Source organism: Carettochelys insculpta, chromosome 1 (genome assembly GCF_033958435.1).
Source record: "Carettochelys insculpta isolate YL-2023 chromosome 1, ASM3395843v1, whole genome shotgun sequence".
In the NCBI taxonomy this organism is placed as follows: domain Eukaryota; kingdom Metazoa; phylum Chordata; order Testudines; family Carettochelyidae; genus Carettochelys; species Carettochelys insculpta.
The window spans coordinates 185,170,743-185,187,974 of record NC_134137.1 but is presented as its reverse complement, the minus strand read 5'-3'; the positions used below and the strand labels follow the sequence as shown (position 1 = coordinate 185,187,974).

Sequence of the window (17,232 nt, the reverse complement as noted above, 5' to 3'; positions counted from 1 at the left end):
ATGATATGTGGAAGGTCAGGCCTGCCGACCAGGTGGTGGGAGAGGACAATTGCCCCTGGCTGAAGAGGGAACAAATTGGCCCTAGCCAGGCCTGGTGATTGAAATGGGGCCAGGGTTCCCGGCTGTTGCGGCAGCTGCCCAAACCTCAGGCCCCAATTGCAGTCAGAGCCGTACATGGCATGCTGCAGATAGTGCTGTGGGGAGTGGGATCATCAGGGGCTGGCTGCCCTGGGCCCCGTCCCTTTTGAAAGTGCAGAGTCACCCCTCCCAATCTTGCATAGGGGCACAGTGAGTCTCTCTGCTTGCTTGGTATTAGGACTCAGATACTGGAGCATAATGTATTCTATGATTTGTGTTTGTTACTGTATCAAGCATAGAGCATTTAAACTTCCTCATGTTTAAAATAGGACAATTTATTTTTGTAACTCAAAATCAGGGATATTCTAATTTTGATGCAAAAGGACTCAATTTTCATGAGTATATTTTTGGCTTCAAGGCAGAGGAGGGACTGGATGCAGCTTGAGAATTGAAGAGGCAGCAAATGAAACTAGAGAATTAATTTATAAGAACTGCAAATTGCTGAGTTCTTCATTTTAATTAAAGTTCAACTATTTCATAAAAGCAACTTGGCCTATCTAGATTTGCTGTATGTATTTCCGTATGAAAAACAGTTTTTCCTATTCACTTGAAATTGTAGGATTGAATTCAAATGTAACTCCAGTTGATGCTCTGACAGGATATTAGTTTTCTGAAGTCATCCTTGACATGCTCAATTTAAAACTTGAATTGTTTTATGAGTTGGCTTATTATGTATGCTTCTCCATCGACAAACATGAACAATTGAACAAATGGGTAATTTAGATTGCTATATATACATCCTTCCTAATTGCTGTTAATTGCTGTAACATACACCATTATGACAGAATTTTTATTTCATATTTTAGGTATCTTTGGTCAGACTTAAGAGAGAATATTTCATCTTTGGCAACTTCTTCATCTTTCTTCAGAAATAACTTAATTTGAGGATTACAAACTTTTTTTTAATTCTTAGCCCACACTTTCAACCACTTGAAACCCAATCAGGAATGAATAAAATATATAGAAATTGCACAATGATGACATGAGAGCTGGCCTATAAACCTCTTCAAAAGTGAATTCTATTGCAACACTTTGGATATTAGATGTACTTAAGAAAACTCAAATATTCCAAGACTGAAGACCTCTCCCTCCCTAGATGGGACCAAATGTTGATGCCTTTGTAACAAAGAATCAGAGAAAATGCTTTAGTTCATGTAATCCACACTCTTGCAATTAAAGACCACGTCCATGAAATAGAGTTTTTAGTGTTGTGTTTAACCTACTTATAAATGTCCAAACAGGCTTCTGACAATTTTCAGTCAACTAGAAAAAGGAAACACCATTCTTACCTCCCATCTGCATAATCTGCATCTGCACCTCCCCACCAGACATCCGAATCATCTTCCTCAGCATCAGCTGAATCAATGTTGTCACTTTCATCTGCTAATGGACAGCAAACAAACTCCACACCACGGAACTTGTCAATTCCACAAGGCAGCAGCATACCGTAATCATGTAGATTCATGCTCTTTTCACTACAGGACTACAAAAATAAAGAGAATGGCAACGACATTGTTTCAAAGTGAGGCGGCCAAGAAAACGTTGGAATACATGTTAGGAAAATAATATAAAGCTATGTACAACCTCAGAAGATTAGAGTTAGCTTGTTAATTCAACTGTTGTGACTGAAACTGATTCAGTGGGGGAACATTTAGGCAGCAATTATTCCCCTACCCAAAATACTTCATCCCCTCACCTACATCAAGGTAATTCTACATTCTCTCACCTAGAACTCCTCCGAGGGTTTGCTTTTGCTGTGCACAAATAACCAAGGGAGAGTGACAGTTTGCTCTCATTATGTAACAGTGCTACAGAAGAGGAGAGCAACACTTAAAACTTTGCTACATCGAGGTTTGATTCCTCATACAGTATGGCACCATCTAGCCATTCTGGGAAATTTTTAATGATGCATCATTTAAGAAGTTGCATAAAACACATAAAAGACAGCAAACACGCAGAAAAAGAGAACAGATTTAAATCCTAAACAGTAAATCCACCCAAGGCTATGGATTTGCGAGCTGATGTTATCAGCAGGTCAAACAGACTTCCAGGAAGGTCCATGAAAAATTATAATTTGAAACTCTAAGCTCTTATCAGTTTACTTTTAAGAGAACATATCCTTACACAGGTTTAAGAGATTATTGTTTAGATGCATGACTCCATCAAAACTAAGAGGGTCTTTAATAAAATGTCAGTGAGTTGTAAAATAGCATGTCCCATGCTTTGCATCAGTTTTACAGATTGTCCTCTCCATGTCTTTCTCTTCTCTCTCCCCTATTCTTTTCCCATCCCCCTTCTTTTCAGTCAGATGACAACCTGATTTGTTGCATCATCTCTGAGATTAGGTTGTTAATTCTCTAAGGTATGGGATACATCTTAATTCTGTGAAACACCACAAAATAATAATAAAAAATGTGAGTCAAGCAATAAAAGGTGCTTAAAAGAACTTAGAGGACAAATTATTATTGCCACGTACCACGTGGTGCAACATTTTATGGGAAGTGAATTATATGTTCTTGTTTTCCAGTCCCAGAGAAGTGATATTGCAGATGTTATTTTAATTCTTCAACAGAAGAGCAGTGTTAACACAGCAGCTTTCTATGAATGAATGTAAGTTTAGGAAATGCAGAAATTCATAAAGGATGAGGATAAAGAGTTTCTTCATACAACAGCAGTGCCATCTTTATGATTCTCCCTTTGAATTACTTGACATGACCTTAAGGATACAACATAGGGCCAGAGTCAGACGCCTTAAGCCTCCCTCTATGGGAGAAACAATACACAAACACTGGAACTTGAATATAAACATCAGAGGAATGATCAAATTTAATATGAATGATAAAGTTCAAATGTCAACTGCATGTGACATATCAAATTATAAAAGAATACCACTTTTGAAACAAAATAAACGGAGCAGAACTTGTCCTGTTTTCCTCTTAAATAAAAGCACCATTCATAAAACATCAATAAAAACTTAAATGCACCTGTGTCCTCATCATTTTCTCTCAACAGCACTGTTGTAATTAGATGCATCTCTAGGAAAATGATGTCTAGGGATTTCCAATAAATGATATACAGTACCTCTTTAGCCACAGTGTGCCAGTGCAGGTGGGTTTCACAAACATCCATCCTTTCCTGGTGGAGAAACTTGCACTTATCTGGTACCAGAAGGGCATCACTCACAAACTCTCCAACTGGAAGAAAATAACATGAAGCCTTCATTTCACTCATGCGTTCAGCTTCCAATTTTTTTTTTAAAAGGAAGTAAGTTAACCTCCAATTAATAGAGACAAGCATGAATATTTCCCTGACAGACTGGTTACTCAATACATTTCCTTCTATAGCGATTCTTTAACTTTCTCCTGAAGAATGTAGTACCAGTCCCTTTCAGTGAGACAGGATACTCTCTTTAATCCAGTGTGGCAATTCCTACGGACCTAATACAAAAGCTCCAGCACCAGAGACTTCACCATTGATGTTTACTGTGATCTTCGTATTTGACGAACATGAACATAGAAATCTGAGGGAACATGGTTATGTTCTTTGCATCCAGAACAAATCTGACACCAAATTGCTGTTCTAAATCCTTTAAAAATATTTTAGTAAAGGACAGGACTGCCAGGGCACTGTTATTGTGTAGCTATTTAACAAATCAAAACTTTAGTTTCTTTTCAGTTTAAGCCAGTTTCACCAGCAGGAAGGCCCAGAGGGTAAACAAGAAGGTTAATGGAACTCTGAAACAACATCCATAAAAAAACACACTGAGATCATCCAATTGTCAGCTCTGTGTATCAAGTTAATGCAGGACTGCTGCCTCTCTTAAGCTTTATACTTTAATTGGCCAGGAGGGACCCACCTGCTATACAATTAAAAAGTATTTAAAAACACACCAGGGAATAAATGTCTACAGTGTTAGTGTTTACAATTATGGGGAAAATATGATGAACACCACAACTAACAGTGCTGCAATCATAATTCTTTAGAAATTCTAGCTCTGCAGTTTAAAAAATAACAAAGGTGAAGATATTGGACAAATAACTAGCAGGAAGCTGTCAGAGAACTGGTATACTGGATGCTTTCTGAACAGTAAGATTATTAGGCTACTTGGTATCTGGTGATTCTTTGAGATGTGTCACCTACGTATTCCACTGTGGATACATGTGTGCTCCATACACCTGGAGCACCTGCAGAATTCTGAAAGCAGCATTTGTGTTTGAAAGCACATTCGCCCCGTCATGAATTAATACCTGTACAGGGTTATACCCAGAGAAAGCGAGCTCTCTGTTGGCTAGCAGCCGGGTGAGCCGAAGAGAGGATGGGGATCTTTTGAACTGAAGCCGCTACCTGCTGAGGGGTCATGTGTGTGGCCTGGGCAGTGTTTAAACATCCAGGCCACAAAGAGATCAGGACATACAGACATAGATGTATGAAGAAAATGTTTAGACAGACATGATCATGCTATTGTTTATTTTGCGTTTGGTGCAGGACTCCTCAGATTGGCTGACGTACCCAACTGTACACCGTAACTTCTAAACCGAATCCCAGGGAAGTAATTATGTGCTTTTATCTACCTTTTTTTTGTTTTTAAAGTTGCTCTATAACTCTAGCAACCAAATATGTTTTATCAAGTAACTCTTTTGTTAATAAACCACCTTTTCTGTTTAAAGGTAATGATTTGAATTACTGTGTTCTAGAGAAGAGTCTGTGTATATACATGCCTTAGACTGAAAGGTCAGCTATCAGATTGCAGCTTTATTTTTTCCTCTTTGTTTGCAAGCTCTCTCCTAAGGGAGGATTAAGAGCTTGGGGTTACACCACAAGGAGACATCCCAAGTGTGTCTGCCTGGGATTTAAAAAAAAAAAAAAAAAGGCTTTTTTTCTCACTGGGATGGTAGCAGCTACTTCAAAAGATTCTTTGGGAGGATATAACTTGTCCCCAATCTCATTCTGCTAGGGTCACATATAGTCTAAGAAACCTTTTTGAATTGGTTTTGTTCCCCATGGGTAATGGCCATAATGACTGCTGGCACATTCTAGCTGCCTAGAAGGTAAGTCCACAGATAGAATGATCTGATTGCTGGTGCAGCAGTTCCATGGTCTGACTGCTTCTGCACACAGTGGAATACATCCCATTCATCCTGGTTTATTGGTGTAAAAGATGGTCATGATATTGTCTGATATCATAAGGACACTGCAACCCAGAACAACAAGAGAAAGGGTTTACAAACCCTTTGAACCAGTCACTTTTTCAAAATACTGGACATGCCATGGACATGGACTCTTGAAATGCCCAGGTGCCCTGTACTGTACAGTTACCAAAACAAGTTTCCAGGTCAACAAGGAAGTGTCGGTAACAATTGCCTTATCTGATGAAGCAGCAAGGAAGAGAACCCCAATGCATAACTGGTGGAGATTCTCCCACAAAAGGAGAGATTATAGTACTTAGGCAACACAACTATTATGGTGCCGAAATACACTGAAGAGACGTGCAGACCAAGGTGGAACACGGCACATACTGCAACGTACGTAAATGCAACCATATGACCCAGGGAAAAAAAGGCAAATCTTGAGAAGTGCATAAGGGTTGCTTACAATTTAATCTGCAAACTTGCTCACTGTTGGGAACCTACTCATTGGCAGACAAGCCTTGTTGTGACTGAATTTTGGTACACCCTGATGAAGTCTGCAGTTTGTGGTGAGGCAAGGATGGGGTTTTCAGAGTTTATGCTCCTCCTCAAGTAGAAGAGGAGTTACAGCACTGCCGAAGTCAATGTGGAAGCCTCTTCGCATGCCTATGCCCCAAGAACCCAGTCACTGAGGTAGGGAAAGATGGTGAAGACAGTGTCTGATACTGGCTGCTATTATAAAGAATACCTTAGCACAGAGGTATTTTGCCCACTTGTAAGCACCACATTTCAGGAATTAATTCTGCTGTGTTGTTCCCCTTTGATCACTGAGGACAGGACAGGAGGTAATAGATTTAAATTGCAGTGAGCTTGGATACTAGGGAAAGTTTCCTTACTATGAGGATAGTTCACCACTAAAACAAATTACCTAGGGAAATTGTGGAATCCCCTCACTCGATGTTTTAAGAGTAGGTCAGACACGTATCTGACAGGGATGGTCAAAATAATCCTTCAGCCTGTCTCAGGGCAGGGGATTGGACTAGATGACACACCGAGGTCCCTTACAGTCTTGCATTTTGGTGCTTCACTTCCCTGCTCCCTCGCAAGTCACTGGCAAGAGACTGTTACTCTTACCTCACTTCAGTACCATCCGATGCCTGCCAGGAGCAGAGGCTGAACATGCTGCCCAGCAGCTACAAATGTTTGTGTTCCACGGATTCCGTAACCCCACCTTAAGTCATGGATCTCACAAACTCATTGGGAATGCAGAATAATGGCATAGCCTTCTGGGTTTTCTGACATTTTTGAGAGTAAAGTGCAAGCATTATGATGTGGTGGACTGGGGAAGGAAAATTTATTCTCCCTCAGAAGTTTGCTGACTTTGGCTTTCAATGATTTTAACCACTAGCATCAAATACAGGAGGAAAAAAAACAGATGGACTACAAATATCGATCATTAGCAAAAAGAATGTGCCTTTGTTTGATGAAGTGTGATACTGAAAAACTTTCCCTGTTAATTTTTAAAGCAGACGTTTTAAATCAATAAGTAATTCTTAAGAGCCAGCACATACTCAGTAGCCAGCACGTATTTCCTGACCTAAGAGTAGACATATACTTCACTATGACTCATGTACCCATTATTTCAACATGTAACCTGGGAGCAGGCAAACGTTTTGGCCTATGGGCCACAGCAGGGTATGGAAATAATATGAAGGACCAAGAATATTCACAAAACTGGGGAGGCTGGTGAAGGAGAGGTGAGCGCTCTGGCTGGAGGTGCAGGCTCTATGGTGGGAGCGCTGGTCTGGAACCAAAGAGTTCGGTGGGTGGGAAGGGGCTTGGGCCTAGAGCAGGTGGTTGAGGTGCAGCTCCCTGTGCTGCTTACTTCAAGCAGTTCCCAAAAGAAGGGGTTTGTCCCCCTCTAGAACCTATGTAGACAGCTGAGTGTACTAAGCCATCTGTAGGCACCACTCCTGCAACTCTCACTGGTTGCAGTTTACAGCCTATAGGAACCTGTATGAGCAGTATTTTCCATGAAACCTGTGACAGTACAAGACACATGAACACAGGTTGACCTATGAGTGAGACACACAAGGAATCAGGTGAGTAACACCCTATTGGCGTAACAGGAAACCGATTATAAACTCTTGGGGTGGGGCAAGCACTATATCTGCTTCTAGCTCAGTAGCACAACACACCCTCAATTTCGACACAGGGCTCTCTGTACTCCCGTATATAAATAGTCATTAATCATTTTCAGGAAGCTCCAAGCCTGACACAAAATTCTGGAAACAAAGGCCTAAAATTAAAATTTTGTAAATTTTAATGAATAATCAAGGGGAGAAACATCAGCCACAACGAAATAATGAACTATCGAACGTATACAATGTACAATTAAGACAGAAAAAATAAACAAGCAAAGCCCACCCCCCCACAAATAAAGTGGTAAGAAGCAGCCAATAACCCAGTTAGTGTAAAACAGGGGCAACCAATCCTTGAGCTTGTATGTTGCCAGTAAAAAAGTGTCCAACAATTCTTTTGAATCATAAAATGCCCTTTTACATAACTGTATAAAACTGGGCTAGCTCAATCCTTGGTCTTTTTTCCCTTCAAGTAATGCTTTCATCATAGCTGTAAATGGGAATTTCTGCTCACTTTGCTACTTTTCTGCTTGACTGCATTTTATAATGAAAATGTCTTTTCTCTTTTTAGAGTGAATGCAACTGTCATTCAGATTTTACACACCATCCAAATAGGGAATGCATTTGTTTAGATGCAAAAGCATTTAAAAATGCTTCATTACAAGGTCTGGCACTTTTACAGATGCATCAGTTTAAAAGCCATTTTAAAGGACGGTAGCATCTAACAGTGGTTCATTCATGCTTTAAATACATTTGCTTTCTATTTTTTTCTTCAAAGCAGAACTGTTTCCTGGTGAAATCCTGTGGTGAAATGCCCTCCTTTCTCCAGCTCACTTATTAACAATGCCCATTACTCCCACCTCATGTTCCAGGTTATTAGAGCAAGGCTACGTGAAAACCTTCCATTTAGCTTGGACTCACCAGGGGCATATCTGTTGAGATAACCCAGTTTTCATGCAGCACTGAAAAAAATGCTACACCATAAATCCAAGTGCAGCCTCTCAAACATATTACGTGACAAAACAACCCAAATCTCGATGCAAAGCCAAGTGCTCCATGATTAGAAAGTGGGAGAACTGAGGTCTGTCTTTCTGAGGTCAACGCTGATAAAACAAAAACAATGGTATGTGGATATCAGGAAATAGGAAGGAAGATCAGTGTAGATGGGACAGAAATCAGAGAACATAAAGAAGTTTATGTATCTCAGGGGGGCAACATAACATATGATCTAGACTGTAAGAAGGAAATAGCGACTAGAATATTGAAAGCAAAAGCAAGTTTGAAGGCAATGGATAAGATCTGGAAAAGCAAAATGATTAGCTTAGGAACGAAGGGACCATCTTGAAAACGTGGGTACTCAGCAGCATGCTGTACAGATGTGAGACATGGGTGATAAAACATATTCAAAGAAAAGGATATTGGCATTCAAAAGGTGTCGTTATAGAAAGATCCTGAGAATTAAATAGATACAGAAGGTCACCAACAAGGAATTATATAGGAAGATTCAGCCAAAAGCAAACCTACTGCAGAAGATTATGCAATGGAAGTTACAGCTATTACAGGCACATCTGCAGAATGAATGATGAGCGAAAAGTCAAGACCCTGGTATTCAGCATAATGGATGGTTCAAATAGGAGAGGCAGATCCCACAGAGAATGGGAAGAGGACATAGTAGATTGGTGCAGACACAGTGTACAGAAACTAAGCCACTCCACACTGGACAGGGAAATGTGGAAGGAAATAGCGAGGGAGGCATCACACACCAATGGGCGCTGAGCCCATAACAGTAGTAGAAGATGATGCTGATTTCTGAAGTTGCACATCTCATCCACTACGGCTGCGTCTACACATGCACGCTACTTCGAAGTAGCGGCACCAACTTCGAAATAGCGCCCGTCACGTCTACACGCGTCGGGCGCTATTTCGAAGTTAACTTCAACGTTAGGCGGCGAGACGTCGAAGTCGCTAACCTCATGAGGAGATAGGAATAGCGCCCTACTTCGACGTTGAACGTCGAAGTAGGGACCGTGTAGACGATCCGCGTCCCACAACGTCGAAATTGCCGGGTCCTCCATGGCGGCCATCAGTTGGGGGGTTGAGAGACGCTGTCTCTCCAGCCCGTGCGGGGCTCTGTGGTCACCGTGTGCAGCAGCCTTTAGCCCAGGGCTTCTGGCTGCTGCTGCTGCAGCGGGGGATTCATGCTGCAGGCACAGGGTCTGCAACTCATTGTCGGCTCTGTGGATCTTGTGCTGTTTAGTGCAAGTGTGTCTGGGAGGGGCCCTTTAAGGGAGCGGCTTGCTGTTGAGTCCGCCCTGTGACCCTGTCTGCAGCTGTGCCTGGCACCCTTATTTCGATGTGTGCTACTGTGGCGTGTAGACGTTCCCTCGCAGCGCCTATTTCGATGTGGTGCTGTGCAACGTCGATGTTGAACATCGACGTTGCCAGCCCTGGAGGACGTGTAGACGTTATTCATCGAAATAGGCTACTTCGATGTAGGCTTCACGTGTAGACGTAGCCTACATGTCCACCAACTTCAGCAACAAATGAGGCAGGGGTCTAACAGCACTCCCTCTGAGAATCACTCACCCTGTTTGATGATTAACCAGCCATCTGTTATCACTTTAAAGACTAACAAATTTATTAGGTCATGAACTTTTGTGGGTAAGACCCACATGCTCAGATGAATGAGCCTGACTTCTTTAATGAGCGAGTCAGGCCATAGCTGGAAAAGGAAAGAGCATCTAGCAATTAAGGTAGCTAGTTGAATGTCAGGCTGGAAAACTGGTTGTTAACCCTCCCACTGCCACAAAGTTCCTGTGTGCTGATGTCACACTAACTAAAGCAAACCTTTCCCCACCACCCAGCTCCTGCCCACCTTGTCTCCCAGTTCCCATCTCTATCCCTTCTACTTTCACCCTTCCCTCTCTGCATTCCAGCCAAGTCAATTCCTCTTTCTCCACGCTGCTGGAGTACCAGAATGGAAACTACAAGAAAGATTCTTCCATCTATCAGTTACGGGGCCACAGCATAACACAAGGCATTGGGAAGCAGAACTATAAGGGAAGTCCTGCATGGGGCATGCTCTATTGCACGGCGCAGATCACGCACATGCAGTGGGGTCAAGGTGTTGGAAAGAGAAGTGACTCACCGTAGTAACGGTGGTTCTTTGAGATGTGTCCCCGTGGGTGCTCCACATTAGGTGTCGGGCTCGCCCGGCGCCGCAGATCGGAATTCTTCCAGCAGTTTCTCCTGGATCACACATGCGCCAGCGCGCACCGCTCCCCTGCGCGCCCCCGGCCACGTGCGCAATCCGGTCCCTGCCAGTTCCTTGACCAACCGCCTTGAATGCTCCTGAAAAACACTAGAAAGAGATCCGAAGCGGGGAGGATGGGCGGGGGGTGGAGCACCCACGGGGACACATCTTGAAGAACCACCGTTACTACGGTGAGTAACTTCTCTTTCTTCTACGAGTGTCCCCGTGGGTGCTCCACAATAGGTGACTACCCAGCAGTAACCCAAGAAAGGAGGTGGGTAATAGGTTTATGTGCAGCTTGCCCCCGAAAGGACTGCTGTCGACAGACGGGTATCCTCTTGGAATACCCGATGTAGGGCATAATGCTTGGCGAAGGTGTTGTAGGATGACCAGGTCGCCGCTCTACAGATGTCTTTCAAGGCGATGCCCTTGAAGAAGGCTGTTGACGCCACCACCGCCCTGGTGGAGTGAGCCCTAGGTGGGGCCATCAAGGGAGTCTTTCGAAGCTCGTAGCACATTTTTATACAGGCCACAATGTGCTTTGAAATTCTCTGTGAAGAGAGGACTTCCCCTTGGACCTGGGAGCGAGAGATAATAGAAGCCTGTCCGTTCTCCGGAAGGATTTAGTTCTGTCTATGTAGAATGCCAACGCCCTCCTCACGTCCAGGAGGTGTAGGCATGCCTCTTTGCTGGAGCTGTGAGGCTTCGGGTAAAACGAGGGAAAAACTATTGGGTCGTTAAGATGGAACTCTGAAGAAACTTTTGGAACAAAGGCTGGGTGCAGCCATAAGGTTACCGCCTCCTTTGAGAATACTGTGCAGGGCGGCGTTGCCATAACTGCTGCGAGCTCACTGACCCTGCGAGCTGACGTAATTGCAAGGAGGAAGGTTGTTTTTATCGTAAGGAGATGTACGGGAACTGTGGCTAATGGTTCAAAAGGTGGATCCGTTAGTGTGCTGAGCACCAAGTCCAAGCTCCACGATGGTGGAAGCGGTTTCCGAGGGGGGTACAGGTTTACCAACCCCTTCAAGAACCTGGTAAATATAGGATGGGCGAATACCGTGGGCCCCTCCTCTGTATGCCGAAAGGCTGATATAGCGGCGAGGTGGACTTTCAGCGAGGATAAGGAAAGCCCGCCCCTCTTGAGGTCCAATAAGTATTCTAGTATTATCGGTATAGCAACATCAAGGGGAGCTAACTGCTTGGCGGAACACCAGGCTGTGAATCAAGTCCATTTCTGCTTGTAAGTCTTTCTGGTGGAGGTCCTTCGGCTACTTTCCAGGACTTGTTGTACTCCCTCCGTACATGTGCTTTCTAAGGATCTGAGCCAAGAATTAGCCATGCTTGTAGGCGCAGGCCCTGAGGGTGCGGGTGCACTATGGACCCGAGCCTGCGTGAGGAGGTCCGGAGCCACCGGTAGAGGGAGCGGTGGGCGGTCCGACATGCGCAGAAGCAAGGGAAACCATTGCTGCCGATTCCACGTTGGGACTACTAGTATCATGCGAGCTCTCTCCTGTCTGGCTTTCTGCAAGATCTTGTGGATAAGCACTGTGGGGGGGAACGCATAAAGTAGGGGGCCCTTCCATGAAATCATGATTGCGTCCCCCATGGACCCCCCCGCCCCACTCCTGCCCTGGAGCAGTACTGGGACACTTCTTCTTGTGCTGGGTGGCAAACAGATCGATCTGGGGGGACCCCCATGTATGAAAAATCGGTCGTAGCAGATCGGAGCGGATCTGCCACTCGTGCGTGAGTGCGAAGCGCCTGCTTAGCTGATCTGCTTTCACGTTGTGAGCGCCTGGCAAGTATGAGGCTTTCAACGTTATGTTGTTGGCGATGCACCAGTTCCACAGTCGGACTGCTTCCGCACATAGGGCACGGGATCGGGCTCCTCCTTGTCGATTTATGTAAAACATAGTGGATGTATTGTCTGTATTGATCCCGACTACTTTGCCATATATGTGGTCTCAAAAACGTTTGCAGGCGTTGAACACTGCTGTGAGCTCCAGTATGTTTATGTGCGGTGTCTGTTCCGCAGGGGACCATAGCCCTTGTGTCACCTTGTCGCCAATGTGCGCTCCGCATCCTATGTGGGAGGCATCGGTAGTAAGAAAAATAGAAATTTGTGGTTGGTGAAAAGGCACCCCTGCTAGCAGGTTCTTGGGGTTTACCCGCCACGCCAGGGATCTGCGCACCTCTGTCGTGGGCGACACCGCCCATGAACAGTGTGAGATGCTGGTTTGTAGACGCTCGCCAGCCAATGCTGCAGGCTTCGCATGTGCAATCTGGCATTTTGTACCACAAACGTCGCTGCCACCATGTGGCCCAGCAGCTGCAAGCACGTTAAGACCGACACCGTGGGGCTGTATGTGATGATTTGCACCAGCAAACTGATGGCGCGGAAGCGGGCGTCGGGTAGGTACACCCGTGCTGTGATATAGAGTTCATAGGGGCACGCGTAAACTCTATCTTGTGTGGGGTCGGTCTTTGACTTCGCGAGGTTGATGACTAGGCCCAGCAAAGAAAACGTGTCCGCTGTGACGCGGATCATGCGTAGGACCTCTGCCTTCGAGGCCCCTTTCAGTAGGCAGTCGTCCAGGTATGGGAATATAAACACCCCCTGTCTGTGCAGGTAGGCTGACACCACTGCCAGGGTTTTGGTAAAGACTCTGGGGGCCAAGGAGAGGCCAAACGGAAGAACCCTGTACTGGAAGTGTTCCTTGCCGACCATGAAGCGGAGGAAGCGCCTGTGTGCTGGGTGGATCGTTATATGAAAGTAAGTATCTTGTAAGTCGAGGGCTGCAAACCAATCTCCATCGTCCAGTGCCTTGAGTATGGAGGTGACTGTAATCATCCGGAAACGTTGCTTGCGTAAGTAGCGGTTGAGGCCCCAAAGATCTAAGATGGGTCTCCAGCCTCCTGTTTTCTTCTCTGTGAGGAAGTAGCGCGAATAAAAACCTTTCCCCTGGAATTGTTCCGGCACTCTTTCCACCGCCCCTATGAACATAAGGTGGTCCACCTCCTGCTTGAGCCTCGCCTCGTGGGTAGCATCCCGCAGGTGAGGCCTGGAGGGAGGCTTCATCGGTGGGAGCGACTGGAAGGGGATCGCGTAACCCGTGGCTATGATCTCCAGCACCCATTTGTCTGCGCTGATCTTTTGCCATTGGGAGTGAAACGGTCCGAGGCGATGATGGAACATGAGATGAGAGTGGCATTGCGCGATGGTAGTGATAGTGCAGCCCTCGACATGCCCGTCAAACTTGTTGCCTTTGGGCCTGTCCCGAGGGTGTACGGCTTTGTTGAGAACGTCGTCTGGGAGTTCTGTACTGTTGCTGTCGCCCTTGGTCGTAGCCCCATTGGTACTGCGTACGCTGTGGTTGGTACGGGTAACGTCTTTGCTGAGGGTAATATTTTTTCTTCCTATATGGAGGAGTATAAATACCCAGGGTTCTAAGTGTAGCTCTCGAGTCCTTACTGGAGTGGAGGACCGAGTCGGTTGAGTCTGCAAACAACTTTTGTGTGTCAAAGGGAAGATCCATGATCTTCGCCTGTAGGTCCCTCAGGATATCCGATGTCTGAAGCCAGGATTCTCTGCGCATGACCACTGCTGTAGCCGTTGAGCGTGCCGCCGTATCTGCCACATCCAGGGTGATCTGGACTCCCGTTCTCGAAGCCGCATTGCTCTCTTGCACAATTGCCTTTAACTCCGGCTTCTTATCTTCTGGAAGTGAATCCATGAAACAAGTAAGCCTGGAGTAATTATCAAAATTATGGTTCGCTAGGCATGCCGCATAATTTGCCACTCTCAGTAGCAGGGTAGAAGAGGAATATACCTTCCTGCCAAACAGCTCTAGCTTCTTGGCATCTTTGTCTGATCCCCCCGATTTGTACTGAGAAGTCTTTGTCCTCTGCTGGGACGACTCGACCACCAAAGAATTTGGTTGTGGGTGACTGAAGAGGAGCTCCATGCCCTTTGCCGGGACAAAGTACTTTTTATCCGCTCTCTTGTTCATAGGCGGAGCGGAGGCCGGAGTCTGCCATATAGTAATGGCTGACTCCAGAATGGCTTCGTCCAGCGGGATAGCAATTTTGGATGAAGCCAGGGGTCTCAAATTTTTCAGGAGTTTGTGATGCTTCTCCTGCACTTCTGCCGTTTGAATGCCTTGCGTGAAAGCCACCCTTTTAAACAGCTCCTGGAACTGTTTGAGGTCATCCGGGGGAGCGACATCCCCGGGGGGCCATGGCCTCACCTGGGGAGGATGAGGAGGAACCACTAGGATAAACCTCCTTCAAACTCTCAGGTTCCTGCGGCTGATGATACACCTGCTCGCTGGAGGATTGCGAAGGAAAGTCTCGGGGTTCTAAAATTAACTCCCCTTGAGATAACTGTGTTTCCATCCCCGATCGAGAGTGTCCACGGGGGTATTCGACAGCCGGGGGGGACCCTCCCCTGGGCGTAGGCCTGTGGTGTCTGTGTCCAGCATGATAAGAACGACCGTGGCAGCACGGGCACGGGTCCGGGGATGGAGACCTGGACCACTCTCGGGGTGTGTACCCCCGATGTCTGGGAGAGCAAGACCTCCGCGATGACACAGATCGCGGTGAAACTGGTTTATGGTAGTACTCCAGGGGATCCAATCCCAGAAAGGGTGAAGGTGGCCCAAGCCATGGTGACATTGGTTGGAAGAACAGAGGAGGTGGTTCTGGATAGGCTGGTGGAGACCCAGGCCTTCTGGGCGGTGTGTGTAGCACAGGGCGAGGGCTTCTTGTCAGCAGCAGCACAGCCCTGTGCAGAGAAGGGCTGCGGTGCCGGGTTTTTGTTCTAGCCTTTCCCCTCCCCTGCGGGGGCTGGCACCGCCCCCCCCCCCCACGCCGGGGATCTCGGCCCTGCTGTCGGCGCCGCGCTCAGCTCGCTCAGCTGCGGTGCCGCGCGGGTAACATCCTCCTGTGCCTGCAGGCTCCGTGCCTGTTGGCCCTGCACCGTTGGTGCCGCGAGGGTCGGTGCCGCTGGTTCCGGTGCTTGCCTGGCCGACGCTCTAGGCGCCGCGCATGCCAGCTGTTTTGTAACTGGAGGCTCAGCCTCTGCCATGTGCGCTGCCGCTTGCCTGAGTATGCGGCTGGGGGCTGTGTGCTCTGCCCGTCCCGCTCGCTAAAACCGCCAGCAGGGATCAAGCTGTGGAGAGCTTCCTCCGTTTCTGCACCGAGGGGGTCAAAGAAGCTGCCTTCCTCTTGTGGAACCCAGAGGGCCCTTCTGGTTGAGGCCTCTCCAGCAGGTCCGGCTGGAGGGCCTTGTCAAACAAGAGCATTTTCAGCTGCATTTCTCTGTCTTTCCTGGCCCTTGCTGTGAGCTTAGCACAGTGGGAACACTTCTGGGTAACATGTGATTCCCCCAGGCATCGGATACATTCACTGTGCCCATCGGAGGCCGGCACATCTTCACGGCAAGATTCACACTTTTTAAAGCCTGAAGAGGTCATCGCGGTGAGTCTTTTACTGTTAATAGGGTACTTAGCACTCAATCCGTGCCTGTTTACCCGAATCGCGGACACCGGCCTGCAGGGCAGCGGGCGGCCTACGGGCCTTACGTCCACTCTGCTTCTCCGCTCCTCTCTCTTTATATATATTTTTGATATTCTCTTTGTCCTTTTTTTTTTTTTTTAAACCAGAAAAAACCAACAATTTAAGCGCAGAAACACTATCTAATCTGACTCTGGCCGTAGCCTGAGTGGATTCCGTCTGCAGCCGATGGCGGTTGAGAAGGAACTGGCGGGGACTGGATCGCGCACATGGCTGGGGGCGCGCAGGGGAGTGGCGTGTGCCGGCGCATGCGCGATCCAGGAGAAACTGCTGGAAGAATTCTGATCTGCAGCGCCGGGCGAGCCCGACACCTATTGTAGAGCACCCACCGGGACACTCGATGAAGAACGGAGCATGCTCAATGAAGAAGTCTGAGGATTATACACTGTAAAAAAGGCTCTTATAAGTGATAAGCAATCTTGCACAGAGATGGTGCTGCCAATTCTGCCTCCACATACTCCCATACGAAAATACAAAATTCTCTTTCTCCATCACATTGGTTGGTAATCATGACTGCTCATGTCTCCTGTTCTTCTGTGTCAAAGAACAAGTCACACAAATATAAAACTGTTCAGTAGAAATTAGGGCTGTCAAGCAATTTAAAAATTAATCCCAATTAATCTAACAGTTTAAAAATTAATCATCATTAATCATATTGTTAAACAGTAATAAAATACCATTTAAATATATTTGGCTGTTTCCTACATTTTGAAATATATTTATTTCAATGATGACATTCGCTTTGTATTGATTTTTGATTAGATATTTTTACTGTAAAAAACCAAAAGAAATAGTATTTTTCGATTCCCACATTACAAATATTGTATTGTAACCTTTATCATAAAAGTTCAATTTACAGGAGATAATACTTCCCAGTCCTTTTTTACATCACCAAAAAGTCTGAAAAAGAACTTGTATGGCACTGCTTTAGTCAGCGTCACAAAATATTTCCATGCCAGATGTGCTTAAGATTCCTACATCCATTCATTCTCCAGTA

General features: G+C 46.0%; 1 protein-coding gene across 4 annotated transcripts in view; it reads right to left on the bottom strand.

The window, feature by feature from the left end:
* Positions 1–17,232, bottom strand: part of APP (amyloid beta precursor protein) — a 364,206-nt gene that overhangs the window by 191,137 nt on the left and 155,837 nt on the right. For all 4 annotated transcript variants that reach the window (XM_074997342.1, XM_074997353.1, XM_074997321.1 and 1 more), the window contains exons 4-5: positions 3,220–3,332; positions 1,428–1,621 (exon numbers count right to left, since the gene is read on the bottom strand). In XM_074997342.1, the coding sequence (XP_074853443.1) occupies positions 1,428–1,621; positions 3,220–3,332 (307 nt within the window). The remainder of the gene's footprint in view (positions 1–1,427; positions 1,622–3,219; positions 3,333–17,232) is intronic.